Raw genomic sequence first — 23354 nt, 5'->3', positions numbered from 1 at the left:
TCTTCACGCGATAATTTGATCACCATGGCCAACATATGCACTTTTAGCTACATTTAGCTATCTGGTGCCAAAACACGTTACCTGCTTTAATCGTTTTGTAATTTCTCGGAACAAAAGCTCCACGTCAGACACCACTGATGGCGGTTCAGATGACCTACATTCAGAGGATGCCAACACCCCTTCCACGAACAGCCAAAAGCCAAACGGGAGAAGACACGTAAATATTCAGAGAATTATCTGAAGTTTGCCTTCACCTACAAAGAGACCGATGGTGACGAATTACCAGTGTAACCACTACGTGGTTTGCCCTCCCGTGCTATCAAACGAAACTATGAAACCATCAAAGCTGCAACGAGACTTAAAGACAACCCATGCTCACTTGAAATCATTTTTAATTACCTGTTTAAAATCTTTTGAGGGCCAGCAGACATTGATGAGACAATCAGCCAAAGTGAGCGAGCTAACTTTAAAAGCCTCTTATCAAGTTGCATTACGTGTCGCTCAGACCAAACAGCCATACATAATTGCGGAAAGTTTAATATTGCCAGCAGCTATATGTGCAAAACAATGTTTGGGAAGGATGAGTACGTAAAAAAAATGAAAAGCATCCCAATGCTATTGATGAATTGGCAGCTGATGTGAGGGCACTACTAGTCGCAAAGCTCCCAAAGGCAGATTATTTTGCACTACAATTAGTTGAATCGACCGATGTGTCAAACGACGCTCAGCTTTTAGCTTTTGTGATTTGTCGACCAAAATGAGATGCAGGAGGAATATCTATTCTGTAAGCAGCTGCCTGGACGTAAAACAAGTTCAGAGATTTTCAAAGTGATAGAACAATTTTTTCCGTGAACATGATATACCCTGGCCAAAATGTGTCGCGATGTGCACAGGCGGTGCGAGAGCCATGTATGACGCACTGCATGCTTCATAGGGAGAATCTTGTTGCCAAAGACATGAGTGATGAATTCTCAAACGTCAGATCTCTCACTAGGTATGAGATATTTCATCCATACTTAAGCTTCTCAAGCTACTCAATTCTTTGTCCCTCCCTAATTGAATACAGAGTGATGGCTAACTGTAAGGGAGAAAAAATGTCAATAATAAACAGAATAAATTTAAACGAGTTGTGTGTCACAGATGATTTGCAATTATGTTCAAACATGTGTAGGGGAGTGTGTGTGTGTGTGTGTGTGTGTGTGTGACTGACACTTAGTTCCAAATAAAATATATGAATATCAGGCCCAAATTTGGGGCGGCGGGGGTGGGGGTCCCTGCTCAGTGTCTCTCTCAGCCAAGGGGTCCTTGGGCTGAAAAAGGTTGAAGACCCCTGCCATAGAGCATTCAGTAAGCTACTCAGCAGTACTCCTCCATGGCATTCAACCTCTATGCTGTGACTGCCACCGTCAAGCAAACTGTGTATTAAAGCGCCATCTGGTGTTTATTCAGAGAACTTCAAATCAAACTCTGCAGTAATGATGTAAAAAAAAAAAAAAAAAGTTATTTGAAAATGCACAAACTCTGCAATGTTGTAATGTCTAAAAACTTTAATGCTTTAACTCTGTTTATCATGTAACAAAATATAAACATTTATCCTGTACATTCTAAAATAAGATCTATGGCAGGATGTTCTGACAAAACACACCTTTTCCTCTGTCCCTCACACCGTTCTACAGTGCACTACTGGATACATTTGTCAACATTTAATACGCATTCAAGTCAGCAGTGGGGATGATATTTCAAGCCTCTGTCCTTTTCCTCCGTTTGATGGATTTAAAGACCTTTGTAAGGACATAGGTGTTAACGTGTCAGCAGTATGGAGCCATTGCCCTCAGTGGACGTGCTAGTTTGGGACAGAAGAGGATCTGAAATGCACATTTACAGTAAATCAATCTTAAATACAGGAAATGACTTTCATATTATGCTATATATATTTAAACAGGACCCTAAGGGTTGTGGTGTTACTGCCAGCTGGTGTCCTTAATGGGGGACTATATTCATATTTCTAAACTGGTGTAACCAGAGAGGATATACACATTTCACTGACCAAAACACAATTATTTATATAACTTGAATGAATTGGTGAATACAGAATGTAATGAGAGTTGGTAAGGTCCACCACATTATAAATCATGACATCATTCATAAATGTTAGGTAAAGGAATGCAATTCACCCAGTTATTGATCATAAATGCAATCATGTCTAAATGTGATTTTCAGTTAGGGTTCAATAACAGATAAATAAGTGACATTTGTGGATAATTCTATTCAATCATTTAGTCTTCTGACTAAGTGGTAGTAGGTAACCTTTGAGACACAATCAAAAACTCTTTGAGTAGCAAGTTGTCTCAACTTAGTGGGTGTTTATGTATTCTTAATGCTCCAATTTTGCCAATTGCTGACTGCAGACTTGTGTGTTTTGTTTTACCTGTACTTCTAGTAGTTCTTCCCCTTTTGGTAAGGACAGGTACTTACAGGCATCATCTCTGATAACCCGGGTCCTGCACCAGTGACCTCGTGAGATGCAGCACAGCAGCGCAGCAAGGACCAATACGAGAACTACAAGGCTGCCTGTGCAGCTGTAGAGGACATGATGGTTGACTAGAGAAGACAAAGAAGGGGAAAGGGTGTTTATTCCCTTTAAGTGCTGCATCTATATGTGAACAAAATAAATAAACTGATTACAATGATGAAAAACAAATGGAGCATACATCAGAATCAGAATCAGAATCAGAATTGGATTTAATTGGATCCAATTGGATCCAATTGGATACATTAAACATACTCTGATAAATACATCTTACAACATGAACATTGGAAACATTGAGATACTTCAAACAGCAAGTCAGATGGTCATTTACTCAGTTTAACTGAAATGAAGCATGGTGAAGTATATACGTTAGGGCTGCATGATACTGGGAAAAACTGACATTGCAAAAAAAAATCTGCGATATACAATTGCAATATGAAAAAATACATGAATCTGCACCAGATGACTTCAATAGCTCTAGTTGTAAAACATTATTATGTCATATTATTATATATTATCATGTTATCTTGTTATTTTCTTCATGCCTTCTTTCGCTACATTGATATCAGAGTATAGCCCTTGCGCCATTTATGTGCCAATATTTCTCAGGATTGTTTAATGTCTATGAAGCCATTTAACATCATCTGCAAGTGGTTGTGATCACTTTGAACCGAAGACTGCCTTTTATTGTGGCTTCAGGCTATGCAGTACATGGTGTTTCCTGGTTGCTATGGTTACTAAGGAAACTTTGAAATAACCTTTAACAGTTTACAGGTTCATGGTGTAGTTTCTAGTGGCATCTAGTGGTGAGATTGCTGAATTGCAACCAGCTGAATACCCTTCCCTTTACAAACATGTGCAAGTACCCGTCGGGGGTGTCACACCCGTTACTTTATTGTTATGGAAGACTGAGTGTAAATGAAAATGTGTACATTTGAAAATCTATCCATCCCATGTTGTTTTTACCTGATGCATGGATTTTGTATGTGAAAGAGGGAGAGAAAGAGTTCTGGTGCGCGTTATTAACTACCAGGTGAAAAAACTGCAAACTGCAAAATCTCGGAGGGACTGTCAAGCAGCAAAAAAGTTTTAGCATGACATGTTTTCATTTGTCACGTCTTGCTATGTGACTATTGTACATGTGAATATCACAATGACAATGCTGAAACCATACAATGTGCAGCCCTAATTTACATATACTAGAACCTCTTCCGGTCAATCATTATAAAACTTACGTGGTTTCAGCCGCAAATCCTTGTAATCTTCACCCATTGAATTGACGAATTTGCACTGGAATGGAAGGTGAAAGTACTGCTGTTGGACCTCTGGAATTGAAAGTGTGTTGACTGAATAGTACATCCCATCCTCTTTTCTCTCTCTGCAGGTCAAGAAAGATTTCAGTCGGACTTGCATTTGCAATAACTCAGCATTATTTCTGTGATGTTACGTTAGACCCTTCCATCCAATGTTTTCAATATACAGTACATTGTATTACATGAGAAAACATTTTAAGAGTTTTTAAGATGTTTTGAGTCAAGCCACAGAAATGCTAGAAGTAAAACTTGCTCTCTCAGTTGTGCAGATACATGACAAGGTACTTACTTGGTAACATGTTTACTCAGTCCTGGACATTTTTGAATGAAGGTATGGTTCACAGTCCAGTAAGATATAGTTTCCAGCACAGATTCCTCATTATCACCAAGAAATGCAATACATGTCAGATTAGCTGGCTGATCTGTGGTACACAGTGGTGAGAGATAAGGGTATGAGAGATGATGATGGTAATAATACAAATAATATTCATATTTTATATGGAATGATCCTTTGGTCATTCTCTGACATGTTTTGAAGATCTTGAACCTAACTCATTGACCTTTATGCTTTGACTCTGAGGTTTGTTTCAGTTTGTTCTTTGTCATGCAACATCATGCTGCAGGTTTATCTACACCCACCTGGGAAGACGTATACGGTGTCCTTTAGTGGGTAAATCACTGTAGGTTTAACAGGAGGCGCTGCAAAAATATTTGACATCAAGAACATTAATTAGCAGGCTCTTTTCACCTGATTAGTTGTATGTTCAAAAAAATTTCCTTGGAAATGAAATAGTAAAACACAATATTGGGTGGCCTTATAAGTATAAGATGACTGGATGTTGGGTGGCCTTATAAGATGACTGGATGTCTGCAGATTTATGGATGATTACACTGTTACCATTTTGGACATTTAGCAAAACGGTTCGTGAAGCAAGGTAGCTCTTCCCTTCGTATGTGAAATGAACCACGCAGGTGTAGTTCCCGGCATCACTGGGCATCACGTTGACAAGTGTGAGGCTGTCAATAGGCTTGCAGTCCTAGAAAAGAGAAACAGTCAGTGTCCCACCAAGGTCTTAAAGGCATCTGCCCTTCTGCATTGCTTCTGAAAACCACACATTAACAAGATTATTTGCACATAAATAGCATACAGTGAATAGTAGACAGTAAATAGACATATAAAATAGACAGTAAAAAGGCAGTGCATGCAGAATGTGACACAGAGAATATAAACAAGAGAGCAAATATAAGAGGAGGATATATGTATTTTTCCATACATGCCTCCTCTACACATAAGGTGTTTTTTTTGTTTGCATCAAAACGACCCCAGTGCCTTCACACTTATTTGTCTTTCAAAGTGGTCAGAGGCCAGCAGTGTGTTTGCTCCAACCATGCACTTGACCAGTGATTCGACTCATTGGTCACCTGCCATGCAATATGTAATTTAATCATATGGAAGCCCCTGTTGGACATGCTCTGGTGACATTTCCTGGTCCACTGTACATCATCACCTTCACTGTTAAGCATTTAGCCAATTACCCTCAACCAGCTGTCATGGCGGTCCGATGCAATCTGAGAGACCTCATCCTGTCTACAGATAAGTGTCTCATTGGTCCCTTGCTGAAGAGTACGAATCTCACTTGGAAGTGGACACGGCTCCCTCCCAACCGAGAGACGCATCTTGGACACCACAGGAGACAGGGGGCTGTGGAATAGACACCAATGCAAACATTTTCCATGTGGGTAAGCAGCAGAACATGACATCTCAACTGAAAATGGACACCACTTCTTTTTTCAACAAAGAAAGGGCTCCAAACCTTTCACTGCAGGTATAAAGTCCACTGTCTTCTTCTTTAGCAGGTAGAAACCATAGCATGGCACCTTGCACTATGATTCGAGGGGTGGATGTGTCCACTGTTTGGTTGTCTCGGGTCCAGACCACTGTAAAGTTGTTCTCTTCCACTTCACACTCAAGCCAAGAGACTTGGCCTTCTGTTCCATGGACAGACTCTACCACTGTCTGACCTTGTAAGAGAGAGGGGTAAAATAAGGCACTGAGTAAAATGATGCATCTGCATCTGGGTGAAAAAAAAGTGAATCTTAAGTGAGATGCAGACACCCTTTCCATATTCAAATCATGACTAAATTCATTCCATTCTTCACCTCTTCTTGCTGGCCATGTTGTAGTGTTTAGCAGGACTGGGCTACAGACAGCACATGTTGTACCGTGAAGGAGGGCCACAGCATAGCGTGATCCCAATGCTCATGGATGTGGAAACATTGCTCCTCACCACCACTGTTCCTCATTTACGCATATTGACAGCCAAACTCTACCCACTCACTCTGTCTCTTTTTTCCTCTTGTTGTTTCCCTTCCCCTCTCTACCCACTTCCCTTTCTAGTCTAGACTATCTTCGCTGTGGGATGCTGCTGTAGTCTCTCCACCCGATCTACTTGTAGAATCCCTCATCCTACACGTACCCATCCCCACCATACTGTCATACATTTATTCTACCCCATACTCTGCTAACATTTTCCTGCAATGTAAATAATTGCCACCATTGACATAGTTTTCTGTTCCTACTGTACTTACCCTTGTAACCCTACAAGCACACTGTATACCCACTACGCATACATTGCTTGCTCTAAGGGGGTCCAGGCCCTGGGCTCTGTAAAGCTCCTTGAGACAATTTTATTGTTTTGGAGCTATATAAATAAAATTGAATTGAAGTTGAAATTGTCAATTCTTTCCCTCATAGCCTTCTTGCCAGAATATCAGAACCAGAATCTGGTTGTATTGGCCAAGTAAGTTTGCACAAACAAGGAATTTGACTTGGTAAAGTGGCTCTCAGTGTGCTTACACAGAATATACATCACAACACAAAACAATACAAACAGTGCAACGGTCTAAGAAGTCTAAAAAAGTATATACAAGGAGGAATGCCTATATACAGGAGCTGTGAATTTTAACACAACAATAGTGCAAAGAAGTGGAGAGTCCAAGAAGTGCAGGAATATATGAATAAGGAACTAAACAATGAAAGAGAACGACGAATATAAGAGAGGAAGTATTGTCTTTTCAGCTTCATCTATCAAAATGACATACATGTAGGCTATAGGCCTATTCTCTTTTCTTTAGATTTTGCCTTTATATTGAATGCAATTACAGACTCACTTGAACTCGATGACAGAATAAGCAACAGGAAACCGACGGATTCAATCACACCTCGCATGGTCTGAAAAACAAGCCGTCACTGCTTATTTATTGTAATGCAAGAACAACTGGTTTCGATTAGATTTTTTATTCTAGGTTAATGAACCTGAAATTAATGAGGTTAATTCTGTTGAGGGTATTTAACGTAGGCTACATAATTGATTTACAGTATAGCCTACATTTAAAATCGATATGTTCGCTGAAAACAATGTCCTACCTCCAAAAGTCTTTTCTTCAATGCCGGTGTTGTACCCAATTCAGCACCCCCGGCGTCAGATGCACCCCCTCGCGGGAGCGCGCACCACTCGCTTGATCGGAAAGGAAAGCAGTTCGCCTAAACAAACGCAGGGGAAAATACTATACTACGATTTACTTATTTGTGAAAGAGATGGAAGAGAAGAACACAAGTGATTACAGTCTTTAAAACTGTTCTAAAGAGTACCAACAACCGATGTTTTTCTCCCAAAAAACTCGGATAATAGCGAACGCAAAAGAACACCTTTTTGTTCTGTGGAAATATATAGCCTACCCCAGCCATGACTACAAAATGAATTAACTTAATTTTGCTTTGAGCAAGTTGAATGTATTTGACACGGCGTTTCACTAGACTAAATATGATTCTAGCATTTCTTGCAATTCATAGGTTCAAAAGTAAGTGCTTTTAATTGGGTTAACCTGTATATAGGTCGAAACAATAGCCTTCTGATCCTGAATATCACTTGATGAAAATGTAATGTGATCTATGCCTGATAGACAAGTCATAACCTATGTGTGTTTCTCACCATTAAAGGGCATATTCTCTTCATCAAATAGCTACACTTGTTTTTGTGAAATTAAACATTGTTCTTGCTGCTTTATAAGATAAAATATAATAAACCAATTCCACATCCACCACTGACTTATCTGTTGTCAGACCTATCAAACTCATACATATCTTGGCACCAATTGCATGCAGTTAAAAGTACCAATAGTGAGGTCAAAGGAACAAAATGATGCAGATGGGGTGCATTACATGGCAGGCCTTGTGTTCCATTTTCTGTGATATGTACCCCCAGCATAACTCTTACTGTGAAGCTGTCACATGCACTAAACTGACTCTGGTTACACATACTAGTCTCATCTGCGTACATAGGCGGAGACGTGTCCCCCCCTACCATAAAGTTGTCCCCCCCAAAAATCATTGTAAACACAAATCAATAATTTTTAATAATATAGTTATATATAGCGGTGCTAATTATAAGCGTAAAACAATGTGTTTTTTAAGTGTTGAAAATCATTATCCCCTATTCCTCAAAGTGGTTTGGTTCACATGCTATTTCCAACGGGCGGGACTACCGTCAGCTCCCTGTTTCAGTCAGTCCAGTAGCCTACACACCATGGGTCGGCAGCAGGCAGCCCCCGGACCAATTCTGTCCACCAGCTTTTTTTTTGGCCCGTCAGATTATTCCAATCGTAGCCGAGTTGTTGTTGACCCTGTTGACTGGCTCACAAATTAGGCAAGCTGATGCTTAGAAGAAATGAGAGAGAACACCAGGGCACCATGATTTCAATTCTTAATCTCATCAGTCGTCTTTAACTGAACTTCAGGCCGACAGAAGTGTTGCAGCTATTTGCGTTAGAGTGAAATAAAAAAAAACATAGGTTTATGTTTTGCAAAATGCGACAACTTTGTTGAATCGTGGGTTTGTTTGTTTGACTGTTCTCCTGAAAAACACATAGTTGACATACAGAACCCCCTAGAAAATTATATTTCATGAGGAAACCTTCATATTTCATTTATTGAGATGAGAAGAACAGTATGGAAGGACAGGAATTACAGTCACTGCCAAATAACAGAGCAACAGAGTTGGATTTAGAGAGAGAAATAGAAAGATGAAATTTATATTTTAATTTTTAGAATTCTTTTGAAAAAATAAGCTTCAATGTTGATGTCAGATAGACTGTGTATTGCATTTTACATACTAACATTCGCCGTTCAGGTCTGTGTAAGAAAAAAGGAAGTTTCTTTTAAGGTTGATGTAGCAGCAATCTGTGTTTGTAAAAAAAAGGAAGTTTCTTTTGTGGTTGATGCAGCAATCTGTCTTTATTCCAGTGAAGTGCGCAATCTTTAATCCAGTAAAGTGCAGTAACGAAGCACGTGGAACATACCCCGAATTCAGCGGAACTGTTCCAGACAGTTTTACAAAATCAAACGTCCTGTATGAATAAATGCATGCTGATAACTTCAGTAAACTCAAGATAAAACCAGACTTGTGGATTCACTTGAAATTCATCATCTTTATTCTGCAAAGACAAGTGTTAGCTAGCTGTCTGCAAGGTAGCAAACGCAGTGCGAAGAAAGCATACAGAGAGAGAGGGCGATAGGGCCAAGACAGTAACTTTTTCATGTCCCCCCCAAGAATTACTCTCTGAAATGTTACCATGCATTGTCCCCCCCTACAAAGAAGAGGGGGTGCATCTGACACTGGGGGTGCTGAATTGGGTACTGTTAAAAAGGCCACCAGTTGCACCCAGCTGGGGCACCCCACTGTGCAGGCCACTCACGGGACCTGGGGTCCAGGTAGAGGTCAGCCTATCAGCTGATCCCAGAGTTCCGTGGGGCTCGTGCACAGTGGAATTTCACTGACCATTTGGCCACTTCAACAGTTTCAAGACAGTTTCAAGGCCCCCGTCATCTCTCCACTATATGAGGCCGACCCTCCTCTGGCCAAGTTGTGGGTCAAGTCAAGCGGAGTTGGAGAAGTTATCTTCAGGGAGCACATCGGACAATTCAATTCATTCAAAGACATTCGCGATCATTTGCCGTGCGTCGTTCCAGAATGTAAGTGTTGTTATATGTATCATTTAGCTCTTTAGTCCGTTCAGTTCATTGTAAATAGTATCTGTTATTTACAGTCATCATTATCATCTGTAGCATCCACATTTCACCCCGAGGCCAGTTCAACCAGTTACTTTTGTTACGGAGATATGGAATGTTCGCCGTTACACGGCACGGTATTTAAAGGGACAGATCCGTATTTACAGTATAGCCGTAACAGTCATCTTGTATATTTTATATTCAGTCATCTTGTATATAATGGTTCATCTTTATTGTATTTAATTGTATATATTTGTCATTTGTATTGTTTAATAGAAACCACGGATAGTTCAAACACGGATAACTCAATCACGGTTCAAACACGATCGTTCAAGAATTCATGTGTAAATACGAGTCCTTTACGCGGATAATCGTATTCACCGTTCATCTTCAGTCATTCATGTTCATCCCGCCATTCACGGCTTGAGTGTGTGTGCAAATAAATACAGTGTTTTCATCATCATTGGGACTTGACATCCATTCATGTTCTGACCGGACAAACCTGTGGCGATTGTCACTTATTCATTACACCAGCATACAGTCCTTTTGGGTTTCATTCCATCAATATCCCCCTATTTTATATGGTCCTTCGAGCCGGATATCTACAATTACTACAGGCCAGGATGTCGATGCCCAGAGACAACACCCGTGCTCGCCGTGAGGGCCGTCAGCCTTGGTACTTGGATGACTTCTTGTTGGAACTTCCAAGACGTCACCTTCCACGCACCCTTCCAGACCAAGCCGTTGGTGGAGCCATCAGTCCCAGCCATGTGGACGCTCTAGCACCACCTGCTGGACAGAAGCAGTCAAGCCCACTCCCAGAGGCATTCCTCTCAGCTCTCAGGGAGATGAGGGAGGACAATCAACAATTAAGACTTGATATGCAGCAAATTGTCCAAGCCCTCTCACCACGTGCATCAGAGGCACCACCAGCTCCAACCACCAGCTTCGCTGCCGCATCCAGAGGACGACCCCACGTCACAGACAGTGGGGTATCCTATTCAAGGCTTCCCTTCCCGGATTCTCATCCACGCCGCTGACAACCAGGCAGCCCTTCCTTCAGCCAGTGGATGACCTGCAAGGTGTGTCGTGGACTACGTCTCATCATTCTCAGCTGGTGGTCCAACCAGATGATGACACGTCTCCGTGGCAGGTGCCACGCCCACATCATCCACCTCAACAGCTTGTGGCTGAGCTGACTGATCATATGCGGAGCATGCATATGCGTCCAGAGCACAGCCCAGCTGCTCACGCACCGCCATCTCAGGTACCAACACCGTACATGATGCCATTCACTCCTTGCACCTCATCAGCTCGTCCTTACAACCCAGCATTATACCCGGTTGCTGGACTGAGGCCACTGGGACCCTTCCTTACGATGGGCCACCTACCCCTCCCCGACGAGAGAGCACCTACAGAGGACCAAAGCCTCACATCCCGTGCTTCACAGAAGAAGACCCCCGCCAGATTGCCCGCCTGAAGCTGGCATTGGAGAACATCCTGCCTGCGGATGCGACTGAGCGGTTCAAGTACCAGATCCTGGTCGACCACCTGAAGCTGGAGGATGCTCTGCTGATAGCAGACTCCTACTGCAACAGTCGGTATCCATACACCAACACCATGGCATCACTCACCGAGCTGTATGGCCAGCCACACAGGCTGGCTCTGCAGCGCATCAACGAGGTCCTTGCTGAATCTCCAGTAAAGAGCGTTGACAGCAGGGGGTTCTGCCTGTTCGCACTAAAGGTGCGGGCCCTTGTGGGGATGTTGGACCAGCTGGGGAAAGAAGGGCGAACAGAACTGGAGTGTGGGTCACATGTGTCACGACTGCTGTCAAAGCTTCCACATGACCTGCGCATCCAGTTCAAACGCTACATCGACCCCATTCGGACACCAATCCCCACACTGCTGGACTTTTCTTACTGGCTGGAGAAGGAGGTCCGTGTTCAGCAGGATGAGGTGCCATTCATCCACGCCAGAGCACCGCTGGAAGAGCCACCTGACCGCCAGATAGGCGCCAGGTCGAATCAGAGCCCAGCCGTGCATTCCACCACTGTCCTGCTTGGGTGTGACTCACCTGTTAAGGCAGTCGAGTCCACCAAGACAGCACAGCCCTCACCACGGAAGGCAGAGCAGCCGCAGAAGTACTGCCCGTTCTGCAACAACATACAGCACTATTTCAATCAGTGCACAGCATTCAAGCAGCTGACCAAGGATCAGAAGGTCAGCTGGATCAAGAAAGGGAAACGGTGCTGGAGGTGTGGAAGGGATCATAAAACAGTGCAGTGCTACCTCAAGGCCAGATGTCAGACATGCAATCTGACGCATCTGGAAGTGCTGCACGAGGTGAACGCCAGACCGGAGAAGCCAGCCCCCGAAGCCAGTCAGCCGGTGACGTACTACCTCGATCCTGCCAGGAGGGGTGGTAGCGTACTGCTGAAAATGGTGAAGGTGTGCCTATTCAATGGCAACAAGAAGATGGAGATCTACGCCATCTTGGATGACGGTTCCGAGCGCACAATGCTGCTGCACAGTGCTGCTCAGGAGCTGGATCTTCACGGACGGAGTGAGGAGCTGGCACTCAGAACCATCCGTCAGGACATCAGGGCTGTGCCAGGGAGGTCAGTCTCATTCTCTGTGGCATCAGCCATTCATCCTCAGAAGCGGTTCAGGATAGAGCAAGCTTTCACCTCAACGGAGCTTGGTTTATCTACTCATTCATATCCAGTCAAAGCCCTTCAAAAAGCCTATCACCACCTCAGAGGCCTGCCCCTTCATTCATTCAGTCAGGCCCAACCACTGCTCCTCATCGGGTCTGACTACCCTCATCTCCTCACCCCAGTTGAGCGAGTGCGCCTAGGCCCACCAGGTGGACCGGCTGCACTGTGCACACGTCTCGGTTGGACACTGCAAGGCCCTTTCAAGGTACCCATGCATCAGTCCTCCACCCCTCAGTGTCTACTCACTGGTAACGAGACTCCTTCCACTGAGCATCGCTGTCAGGTGACCAAACCCAGGCAGAGGGATGTCATCAGGACACGACTGTGTCAGGAGTCCATCCGTGCAGAGGCACGGAGCAGCAAAGACACAAGGAATAAGCCTTCCCGGTCAGCAGGAAGAGACGGGTCATCCTTCCACGAGCCTGCTGACCTGCGGAAGTCATCATTCTGTGGTCACGTCTCTGTGACCTCTGCTCAGCCACTTCCCGATCCTGGAGGTTTCAGCAGCTACCAAGAGCTGCTGGAGGCCTCTATCAGAGCCTGTCATGGGGTGGCCACGCCCACAGATCCCGCAGCAGAGGACGTCAGGCAAGCTGAGCTTGCCCTCCTCCGGACAGTCCAGAGAGACTGCTTCCCGGAGGAATTCATTCTTCTTTCCACAGGGAAACCTGTCCCTGCAGCCAGCAGACTGCACACGTTGGCTCCAGAGTTCGACTCTGGGGTCCAGCTGATCCGTGTGGGGGGGCGGCTCCGCAGGTGTGAGTCCCTGGAGGAGGACGCATTGCACCCCATAGTGCTGGATCCTCATCACCCCATCACCAAGCTCATCATCCAGGATGGTGACAGCCGGCTCATGCATCCAGGCCCGGACAGGGTGTTTGCTGAGCTACGGCGACGGTTCTGGATCTTGAGGGGGAGACAGGCCGTCAGAAAGCACCAGCACGGCTGTGCCGAGTGCCGAAGATGGCACAGCAACCCAGTCATCCCCAGAATGGCTGACCCACTTTCACCCTTCAGCTGGCGGCTTTCCCGACCGCATTCTGTTTCCACAGGTGTGGCTGTTTCTTCATCAGCAGACGGACAGCGCAGATCCAGGTCATAGGCCGGACCTACACGCGGCCCGTTGCCATCCGACCCCCATCATTCCCGCAGGATGCAACTGGCTCATTTCAGGAAAACACCTTTGCTACACAAAGTTGAGGGCGGCTGTTAAAAAGACCACCAGTTGCACCCAGCTGGGGCACCCCACTGTGCAGGCCACTCACAGGACCTGGGGTCCAGGCAGAGGTCAGCCTATCAGCTGATCCCAGAGTTCCGTGGGGCTCGTGCACAGTGGAATTTCACTGACCATTTGGCCACTTCAACAGTTTCAAGACAGTTTCAAGGCCCCCGTCATCTCTCCACTATATAAGGCCGACCCTCCTCTGGCCAAGTTGTGGGTCAAGTCAAGCGGAGTTGGAGAAGTCATCTTCAAGGAGCACATCGGACAATTCAATTCATTCAAAGACATTCGCGATCATTTGCCGTGCGTCGTTCCAGAATGTAAGTATTGTTATATGCAGTGGCGGTGCATCAATACAGGGTGCAAGGGCGCCGCCCCTCCTAAAATTTTGAGATGAAAAAAAAAAATAAAAAAAAAAAACCATTATATACCAAACAATTAAAATAAGAAATGTACTGTGTTAACGCATTAAATGTGTGTGGGAGACCGTAAGCCCCTGTCAACAACCACTTAAATGTGACCAAATATAATATATTGCCATTCGTTATCACTGAGATAAGCCCCTCCTCCCTGGAGGGGCGCCGGCCAAATGGAAGTCAATGGGAGCTCTCATACTTTTCTGAAACATTTTAGCAAGGACAGCTTCTCATTGGCGGATGAAAGTTCGATCCTGGGGCGCAACATTTTGCGCCCTAACCAATGACATCGTTTCTTATTTCAACGCGACTAGACTATTCGTCGAATCAGAGACCTTTATCATTCCCTCACATCCCATATACATCTCACGTATCTACGTGAGCAACATAGCTAGCAGGGACTTTGATTCTGTAAGTATGGCGACTGAAAACTCTGTGGTATCTCTTCGTGAAACACCTTTCAATAGACGATCAGATGTCGATAAGAAGAGACTGAAAGACATGGGACCCGAACGTCCGGATTTAAAAATGCAGCAGCAGAACATCGACCGCGGGAGGACGTACACCCGTAGCTTCTCCTCAAACCTGTATGCTAACCGGAGCTGGTTAGCTCGTTGTTCAGTGAGTGATGCGGTTTTTTTGTTTCCCCTGCCTGTTGTTCTAAAGTCCTGGGACTGAAACAATCTGGACTGCAACGGGGATGAGGGTTCTAAAGCATTTCAACGATAAATGTAAGAAGCACGAATCTTGCCGCAGTCATCTAACTAACAGCCTGAAGCTAAGCCTCTTTGGAAGACTGAGTATAGCAGAGCAGCTCGACTAAGGGTACCGAATTGGCATTCGAAAACACAATGAAGAAGTAAGGAAAAACAGACACATTCTCTCAAGAATAATAGACTGTGTGAAGTTCTGTGGTGCATTTGAGTTGGCCCTGCGTGGTCATGATGAGAGCGAGAACTCGGATAACCCAGGGATATTCCGTGGCTTGGTGGGCGTCGTTGCCTCACTTGACAGTGCACTGAAAAAGCATCTCGAGAGCGCGACTGTGTTTAAGGGAACATCCAAAACAGTCCAGAATGAACTTCTTGACTGTATGCTGGCTGTTGTGAGGGAAAAGTTAGTGAGATTTGCCAACTTGAAAGAGAGGAGGGCTACATTTCTTTAGTAGTGGGGCCTACTCTTGTCAAACACCCAATGTAAAATGTGATATCTCTTTCTGAATCTCTTGTGCTCTAAACCTCTCATGTGAGGGTGTGGGCACCTGTTTTATTCTGTAAACCTCTGAAACCATTCTGCTCTGAACCTCTCATGCCCAAAGTTACAGTTTGTTGATGGTTGTTATTGGATAGTGTTAAGCACTGTGTGTTCTTGAAATAAAGCTTTGTTTTTTTAAACAAAGCTCTTTTCTTATTGTGGAGTGCTATTTTACCCGCGCCGCCCAACTGCGCCCCCCCCCCCCCCCCCCCCAAAAAAATTCACCAGCCGCCACTGGTTATATGTATCATTTAGCTCTTTAGTCCGTTCAGTTCATTGTAAATAGTATCTGTTATTTACAGTCATCATTATCATCTGTAGCATCCACATTTCACCCCGAGGCCAGTTCAACCAGTTACTTTTGTTACGGAGATATGGAATGTTCGCCGTTACACTGCACGGTATTTAAAGGGACAGATCCGTATTTACAGTATAGCCGTAACAGTCATCTTGTATATATTATATTCAGTCATCTTGTATATAATGGTTCATCTTTATTGTATTTAATTGTATATATTTGTATTGTTTAATAGAAACCACGGATAGTTCAAACACGGATAACTCAATCACGGTTCAAACACGGTCGTTCAAGAATTCCTTTACGCGGATAATCGTATTCACCGTTCATCTTCAGTCATTCATGTTCATCCCGCCATTCACGGCTTGAGTGTGTGTGCAAATAAATACAGTGTTTTCATCATCATTGGGACTTGACATCCATTCATGTTCTGACCGGACAAACCTGTGGCGATTGTCACTTATTCATTACACCAGCATACAGTCCTTTTGGGTTTCATTCCATCAATATCCCCCTATTTCATAGGTACAACACCGGTAGGAACTATGCCAAAACGAAATAAATTGACTCGCCTTGTTTTGGTTAAATCACGTGTGTCATGGTCATTTAAATCTCAGATTTCCTCTACAGTCTCGTTTTTTTTTTTTTATCCTACCTGAAGATAAAGCACTAGTAGCCTATAAAGTTGTAGCCTAAGACTTAAAGTTGTAAAGGTCGGAAGGGGGAGTTCTGAGAAAGTAAAACATAAAGTTCGTGAATCGGAGTAATGTTTTGAAAATTAATATTCAGACTTCCGCCGCTCCGAGTAGTCCATCCAACTGACGGATATCTGTGGTTATCCATTCACTAAAAGGCCGATCTAAAAAAACAAGAGACCGCCCGGTAGTGGATTATAACAACCAAACTAAAATCATGTCAGATGTCCTGTGGATATGATTTACTGACACTTTAGTATGCAAGAGCCTGCGCTGATATTCAGAAGTCACTTACCTAATAAGTGTAGTGCCTAGTAGTAGGGCATACAGTATATCAGCGATGCCAAGAAACCACTAGATGGCAGGGTAGGTACACCAGAGGGCTGACAGATCACCTTGACAGTGTGAAAGCATGCTAAATATGTATTAGGTAAGTAATGAATAAAAGCAGAAGCAAAGACTTTTGGTCTAACACTAGCGAGCAGCTAACAATCTAAGTATGCCTAAGCTAAAACCTTGCGAACACTAACGATAGTGCAGAAGGCTTGATCTCGCAGGTGTCTTTTGTCGATATAGTTAGTGACATCATGCAGTGAAAGCTTTTCTTACATTTTTGCTGTGTTTAGAGGTTAGTGAGAACGACGTGTGTGTTCATTTGTCCTTTACAGTACCATATACCATCAACATTATTTGAGAGATGTTGCTCATAAAAACACACCCCAGAGACAAATTCCTGCAAACATTTGCTTTAATTTAGTAATTGTTTAGTTTCCTCACTGACAGAGCATCATACTTAACAGAAAGTCCTTCACTGATATAAGGTATTAGTAGGGTGCCATCAAAGTAGTAGTAGTGGGCTAGTAGTAGTAGTAGCGCAGTCATAGTAGCGGTCTCATCAGTGTCATAACAATAGAACAGTACCATGTTTCCATTGTCAATAGTAGTCAGGACCACTTTCGTGCTAGTTCAAGTCGTCATTGATATGCATGCTTGAGACCCTAAGTGAAGCCAAAGATTTTCCTCCCAGTGTTACATAAGCTTCCTCAGGTGCAGATGAACCCACTGAACTTAGATTGGTGGTTGCCAAGGCAACCGCGATGACTCATTATGTCGAGCTGCAAGGTGATGGCTTCCCTGTACCATTATGTATCTGTCACTCTGAAGAGCATGCAAACACAATCACATACACATACACAAAGAGAGAGAGAGAGAGAGAGAGAGAGAGATGTACGCACACACACAGAGATAACACAGAAACACAGAAAAAATAGCATCGGCCCTTTCCATACCCTTGACAGTTCTTCTCTCTCTCTAAGACACATGATAAATCACATGCTCAGACAAAGGAAGTGTTGATGTAGCTCCTCCCCATGTCTCTTATGCAATCCACCTTTACACAGTTTTACTTTCTCCTTCTCTCATCCTTCTCTCTCTCTCTCACTCTTCTTTCTCTCACTCACACACACACACACACGCACAGAGAGAGAGAGAGGGAGAGAGAGATGAGTGGTAGCTGATGATGTATGAGGTGCCTGATTCTGCACGTCCACACCCCACTCCCTGCTGTTGCTACAGCAGCAGCAGTAGCAGCAGTAGCAGCAGAGGAGGGAGGCGATGAGAAGACGTAAGGATGCGCCGTTTGATTAATGGACCGGGCCAAGTGCTTCCAGAAATAGCCAGTCCCTGGGTGATGTCAGAGCCATTTTGCCCCCCCCCCCCCCCCCCCCCCACACACACACACCCCTCCACCTTCACTCATTCCTCCTTACTACCCAAACCCACTCATGTTGTATGCTGGTCATGCCGGCAACCCACACACAAAATCTCACCATCACATCTACTGTCGTACACTCATTCCTGCTCTCTCTCTTTTTCTCTCTCTCTCTCTCTCTCACACACACACACACACACGTGTGTGCACAAACACACACATTCACACTCTCTCTCTCTCTCTCTCACACACACACGTGTGTGCACAAACACACACATTCACACTCTCTCTCATACTCTTTCTAGTCAGCTCCCATTTCTGGTTCAGCCTCAGCACACAGCACATTGCCATCTGCCCCGGAAGGAGCTGAAGAGTTACTGCTGGCCTTGGGATGATAAGTTTGCTATCATGGCTGCAGGAGCTGTCTGTGCAGGTATATTTATCTGCTCTCCGTGTAAGTATGTTGGGGAGAGAGAGCGAGAGAGATAGAGGGAGGGAGAGAGGAAGAGAGGGGGAGGGGGGGGGGGGGGGGCTGGTACTGCAAGCACAGCAAGTTGAATTTGTCCTTCAGTCTTTTGTCATTTAGAAAGTAAATATCAAACGTACTGGCATATTAACAGTAATACTATTCTATACATTATGAATATTGAGATCCACATTTCTATCTCTAGAGACTATTGCATTGGAAAAACAGCAGGTAACAGAGCAAATATGAATACATTCATTACAGTTAAATGATTAGCTGCATAGCTAAGTAGTTCTGTGTGAAATAGTCGATTGGATGCTGTGTTGTCTGAGGGACTGGGACAAAGTGGGGAGGGGCACAGGGAAAGTGAATAGAAATAATGAACTATCCTCATTAGCCTTGCTGCCAAGAACTGAGATTGCAGACTGTGGCATCGTTTCACACATCAGGAAATAATGTTGTTTAAACCGGTCCTTTATATCCCCATTTCCTCTCTTTATCTCCCAGTCACAAGACTGCCTTCAATCATTTCCTTTTTTTCCGTCATGCCTTCTCATGCATGTGTTATATCAGAACACAGCCAGTGGCCTGGAGATATGGCAGAATGCCGTACACTAGAGAATGACTTCTATTCTCCAGGGCAGTACAATGCAAGGCATGCTTCAGGACACCAAAGGGATCTCATTCTATAAAAGCTGATGACATATTGCACATACAGCTGAAGGACTATGTTGTTGCTATTATATGGGTTGTCCTTGTACTTCAAGTGACCTTATCAGTGCCAATTTTGCATTAATACAGCATTAAATCATCATTATGTGTACTCATTGGTTTTGCAATAAAAAGCATTATAGTATAGTATTATAATATATTGTATGAGTGAAGGCTTCAAGATTGTATGGTCACAAATTTGTCGTTTATTGTAATAAGTGCAATCATTGTGCTGTGTCATGCAAGGCCATGTGTGGGCATCAGGAACATATACTGTATATGTGTCTGCGCAAAAAGAAGAGGAAAGGTTGAACTTAGTAAATCACTAAGCAGGACGAGGCTCTAACCTTTCCGTCCAGTAATAGTCTGGAGCAGCAGCCAAGAGGCATTATTTCTGAGTGACACTTACCAATTACTGGCCAACTATTGGTTTAACTGCACCACAATGAATATTTTAATGACTGTTTGCTGTACACACTTCACTGAATTGTAACTACTAGCAGAGATCTGTGCAGTAGATCTTGGCATTTATTTTTCATGAGGAGAAACAGACGTTATGCCTCATCTTACGCCTAAAAGACAGTTTGCAGGATATCTTTGTTTTACAGGTAATGTGGTTGAAGAAGTTTTATGTGGTTGAAGAAGTTTTAACAATAAATGTTAGATTTGCAGAGTGGTTCGTGCTTGTTTAGATCTTTTTTTAAAACTATACCCAGCCTCAGTAGTTTTATTCAATGAGTACTCGATCTACACACTACATCGTACAACTTGACCACTCTTGAGTCCTGAACCATAACGTATCCCGTGGCAACCACTAAAAATCATGGCTGAGCCTTGACTTCAGATTAATGTTTGGCAGATCCTTATGTCTTCACCTGTGTCTGTCTTTCCATAACACTGTGCTAATCCTCAGGTATAAGGTGTGTTTCTGAAAAAGATCATCGATGTGCTGGTATAAGGTGTGTTTCTGAGTTCATCGGAGGCCTTGCATAAATGTCGCATTAGCTCCACAGCCACATAAGCAGTATTCCAGTCAGGAAGTCAAGCCCGTCTGGTCAAAGATGGTATTCATCACCGTCTAGATATTGATTCTTTCCGGATATTCACAATAGTAGAGCCATCTGCAGACAATGGATTAACCGACTCCGTGCAAATAAGCTTTGCCGTTTATTAAGTCATTAGTTATTTTAATTATGTTTGGATTAGGTGTCTCTACCCCACGAGGTGGCATACAGAGCGGACATGTGAAGACTCTCCAGAAATATGTACGATGGTGGCAGTTCATTTCCGATTAACAGATGGTATTTTCCTGAAAAGTCATTTAAATGTCAGCCAAAGGATGGGCATGAGAGTGACAGAGATAAGGGATATTTTAACAGGTATGACAGTGAACTACTGAGGCTCATCGCAAATGAATTACTACTGATTTCATCAGCAGTGAACATGAAATCAGCAGTGAACGATGAAAATGGCAAAGTCTCACAAAGAAAGTTGTTCACTAAGTTGTAACTGTGTGACTATTTTGCTGTGACTAAGCCAGAACCAAACCAGAAGAGGTACACACAGTGTCAGTGTAAGTGGGTAAATAGTGTGTGTTTGTGTGTGTCCTTGCCATATTGACACCTGCCCTTCTGTACACATTTGTATGTGCAGTACACAGTGAGTACATGTCACAGGTATAGAGAATACGGGAGAGAAGGAGAGAGAGAGATCACCTACGTCTTAAAGAGAGTGTGGGGTGGGGGGGCTCCTAGTCTAATTACAGGCCAGACTGGTATGAATCAGCCTCAGCAGGCTGCTTCTGAAGAGGTGTGAAAGCGCTGGTACAGTTTGTCCTCATCTCGTTCTCACTCGTTTCCCCTACCATGAGCACGAGGGAGAGAAATAAAACCTGTCTTCTCAGCAAATTATGGCTTTGTGCTTCACTGCGGAGGGCAGTGAAAGAAAAGTAGAGAGTGTCCCTGTCACATGATCGCTCCCTCGCCCTCGCCCTCATCCTCTCGCTCTCTTTCTACGCTTTCTCTTCCTCTCTCTCTTTCTCTTTCTTGTCAGTTTTGTCTCCTTTTTGTGCTCTAACTCTCGGTTTGCATGTATGTGAGTGTAAATGTGTTTCCATGCAGATGTGTCGGCATGCGTGTGTAAGTGTGTGTGTTAGCAGATGATCTTCCTGTTCTTGGTCCATGAGGGTATAATGGGCTTACTCAGCACACAAGCCCAGCCTCCTGTGCACCTGTGACAGGCAGCCCACACCTGCTCTTGGCCCCCTGGCTGTGAGCTGGACGTAAGCAGACCTGCTCCATGTCTGCTACAGGCCTGAGGGGGCTTTTTCTGTCAGGGCCATCTGTGTAATGTCTTCATAACAAATGCTTGCATGGGTCCAATGCTCCCAAGGATATGTCCCCCAAGGTCCTGTGTTCCGTAGCTCTATACAGCACATAATGGGAACCTGAAAAAGATGTTCCCCAGCTCTTAATAAGATATGTGTTTAATAAGATATGGTTATGTTATAGTTGTGTTTATGTAACTATTTTTAAAGCCTTGTTCCAATAGAAAAATGTAATAAAAAATAGAAATATTTTTGAATGTGTCTGTGTGTTATTATCGAACCAAATATTGAACAGGGGTGCACAGGACCCTAGAACTTAGGACCCTGGGGACATAGATACGCTCCCCTACCAAGATCTGATTAAGATATGAGAAGATATTTGTCCATTCGGCCAAAAATATGAATTAAAGGATAAATGGATTATATTTGTGAATGAAGCATATGTACTAATATACCTCACTTTGGTAAGGGATATGGTTGTGTACAGTTCAATTGGCATCTGCTTAACAAAAATGGTTCCATGTTAACTGTATAAATCTGTGTATTAGCAATGCCACTGTGTTGCATAGCAGACTCCTGCCTGCCCTCTGACATGCACGCCTCTGTACAACCATTTGATTGCTGATTTTAAGCACTTCCTTAAGCAATCCCTTCAGCTGCGAATGCTGAATATTTATGGCCGACATGTCTGACTGCATGCTGTGTCTGTTATGCTAGCGCCACTCGTGGGCTTCCAGATGGGGTCTGGCTATGGTCTCTGTGTTTGTGGTGGTGTGGGATGTTGGATAGACCCACAGGGGCCTCTGCTGTTGACTGTAAACACAGGCTGCCATCCACACCCACACTGCTATGGAAACACGTCCTACCTCTGCCCTTGCTAAAGGCTGTCTACAAGGATGAATTGATTGCAATGCAAAGTTACTTATTTTTACCTTACACCAATCAATTACTGATAAGACTCAATATAGCATGCAAAGTATGCAAGCGGTTAAAGTATACACAAAATGAAGACTGATGAAGTCTTGAATGAAGTGATATTTAATTGAAAGGGGATTACAGATACTGTAAAGCTAAGAATTGTGCTTGAAGTCAGTAGTTCTTTTTGGTTTAATGAAGCACTGCCAAATTTACCTCACACAATTAATAAATACTTAAACAACCACAACCTTCTTCTTGACAATGATCAGGTGTTACTCACTCGCAAGATGAGACGTTCCTGGATGGGTTTCGCCTACCTAGGTAGGGTTTCAGTGATGGTGTGTTGGTGATGTCAACTTTAGGCTAAGTACACTCCTGTCAGCGTCCAGAAACACAATGCGGTTACCACAGTGGTCCGATCTAATCGTCTAACAGCTTGTTTTTCTTGGTTACAGTTGGGGTAAGTCTCACTCAACAATCAACAGGCTTGATGTCTCGGCCCGCTTGAGTGGCCTTCTGTTGTAGCACCTGAAAAATTGATGACTTTGCAGCCCACTTTTTTGTGTGCCTCACATCAAAATTCTCATGGAGGTAGTATGCCGGGTTCATTTCTTATTGGTGCCGGGCAGAAATGTCCCCAAATAACTGACTCTCTCGAGGATAAAATTCCATGAGTTTAAAAGAAATGGTAAAAAAAAAGGTGTGAA

General features: G+C 43.8%; 1 protein-coding gene across 2 annotated transcripts; it reads right to left on the bottom strand.

The window, feature by feature from the left end:
• Window positions 1–1532: 1532 nt before the first annotated feature.
• Window positions 1533–7389, bottom strand: LOC116218178 (interleukin-1 receptor type 1-like). 2 transcript variants are annotated; one of them, XM_031558675.2, is made up of 10 exons: window positions 7271–7389; window positions 7015–7075; window positions 5658–5865; window positions 5380–5545; window positions 4742–4880; window positions 4483–4542; window positions 4133–4265; window positions 3766–3908; window positions 2476–2601; window positions 1533–1865 (listed from the first exon to the last, which is right to left on the bottom strand). In XM_031558675.2, the coding sequence occupies exons 2-10, from the start codon at window positions 7070–7072 to the stop codon at window positions 1801–1803; spliced, it is 1098 nt and encodes a 365-aa protein (XP_031414535.1). In that variant the 5' UTR covers window positions 7073–7075; window positions 7271–7389; the 3' UTR covers window positions 1533–1800. The 2 variants fall into 2 exon arrangements, with proteins under 2 accessions (XP_031414535.1, XP_042558812.1); XM_042702878.1 differs by lacking the exon at window positions 1533–1865 and having other exon boundaries at window positions 1882–2601.
• Window positions 7390–23354: the final 15965 nt, after the last annotated feature.

Source organism: Clupea harengus, chromosome 21, assembly GCF_900700415.2.
Source record: "Clupea harengus chromosome 21, Ch_v2.0.2, whole genome shotgun sequence".
NCBI classification, from domain to species: Eukaryota; Metazoa; Chordata; class Actinopteri; order Clupeiformes; family Clupeidae; genus Clupea; species Clupea harengus.
The sequence above is the reverse complement of the archived record's forward strand: the minus strand, read 5'-3'. Positions and strand labels throughout refer to the sequence as shown.

Bases quoted from the DNA above. Each gene is read 5' to 3' on its own strand.
- LOC116218178 (XM_042702878.1), bottom strand. From the start codon at position 7,072: ATGCGAGGTGTGATTGAATCCGTCGGTTTCCTGTTGCTTATTCTGTCA. The intron at 4,543-4,741 runs GTAACAGTGTAA...ATATTTTTGCAG, and splicing joins TTTGCTAAATGTCCAAAATG to CGCCTCCTGTTAAACCTACA. The intron at 4,266-4,482 runs GTGGGTGTAGAT...TGTGTACCACAG, and splicing joins CACCGTATACGTCTTCCCAG to ATCAGCCAGCTAATCTGACA.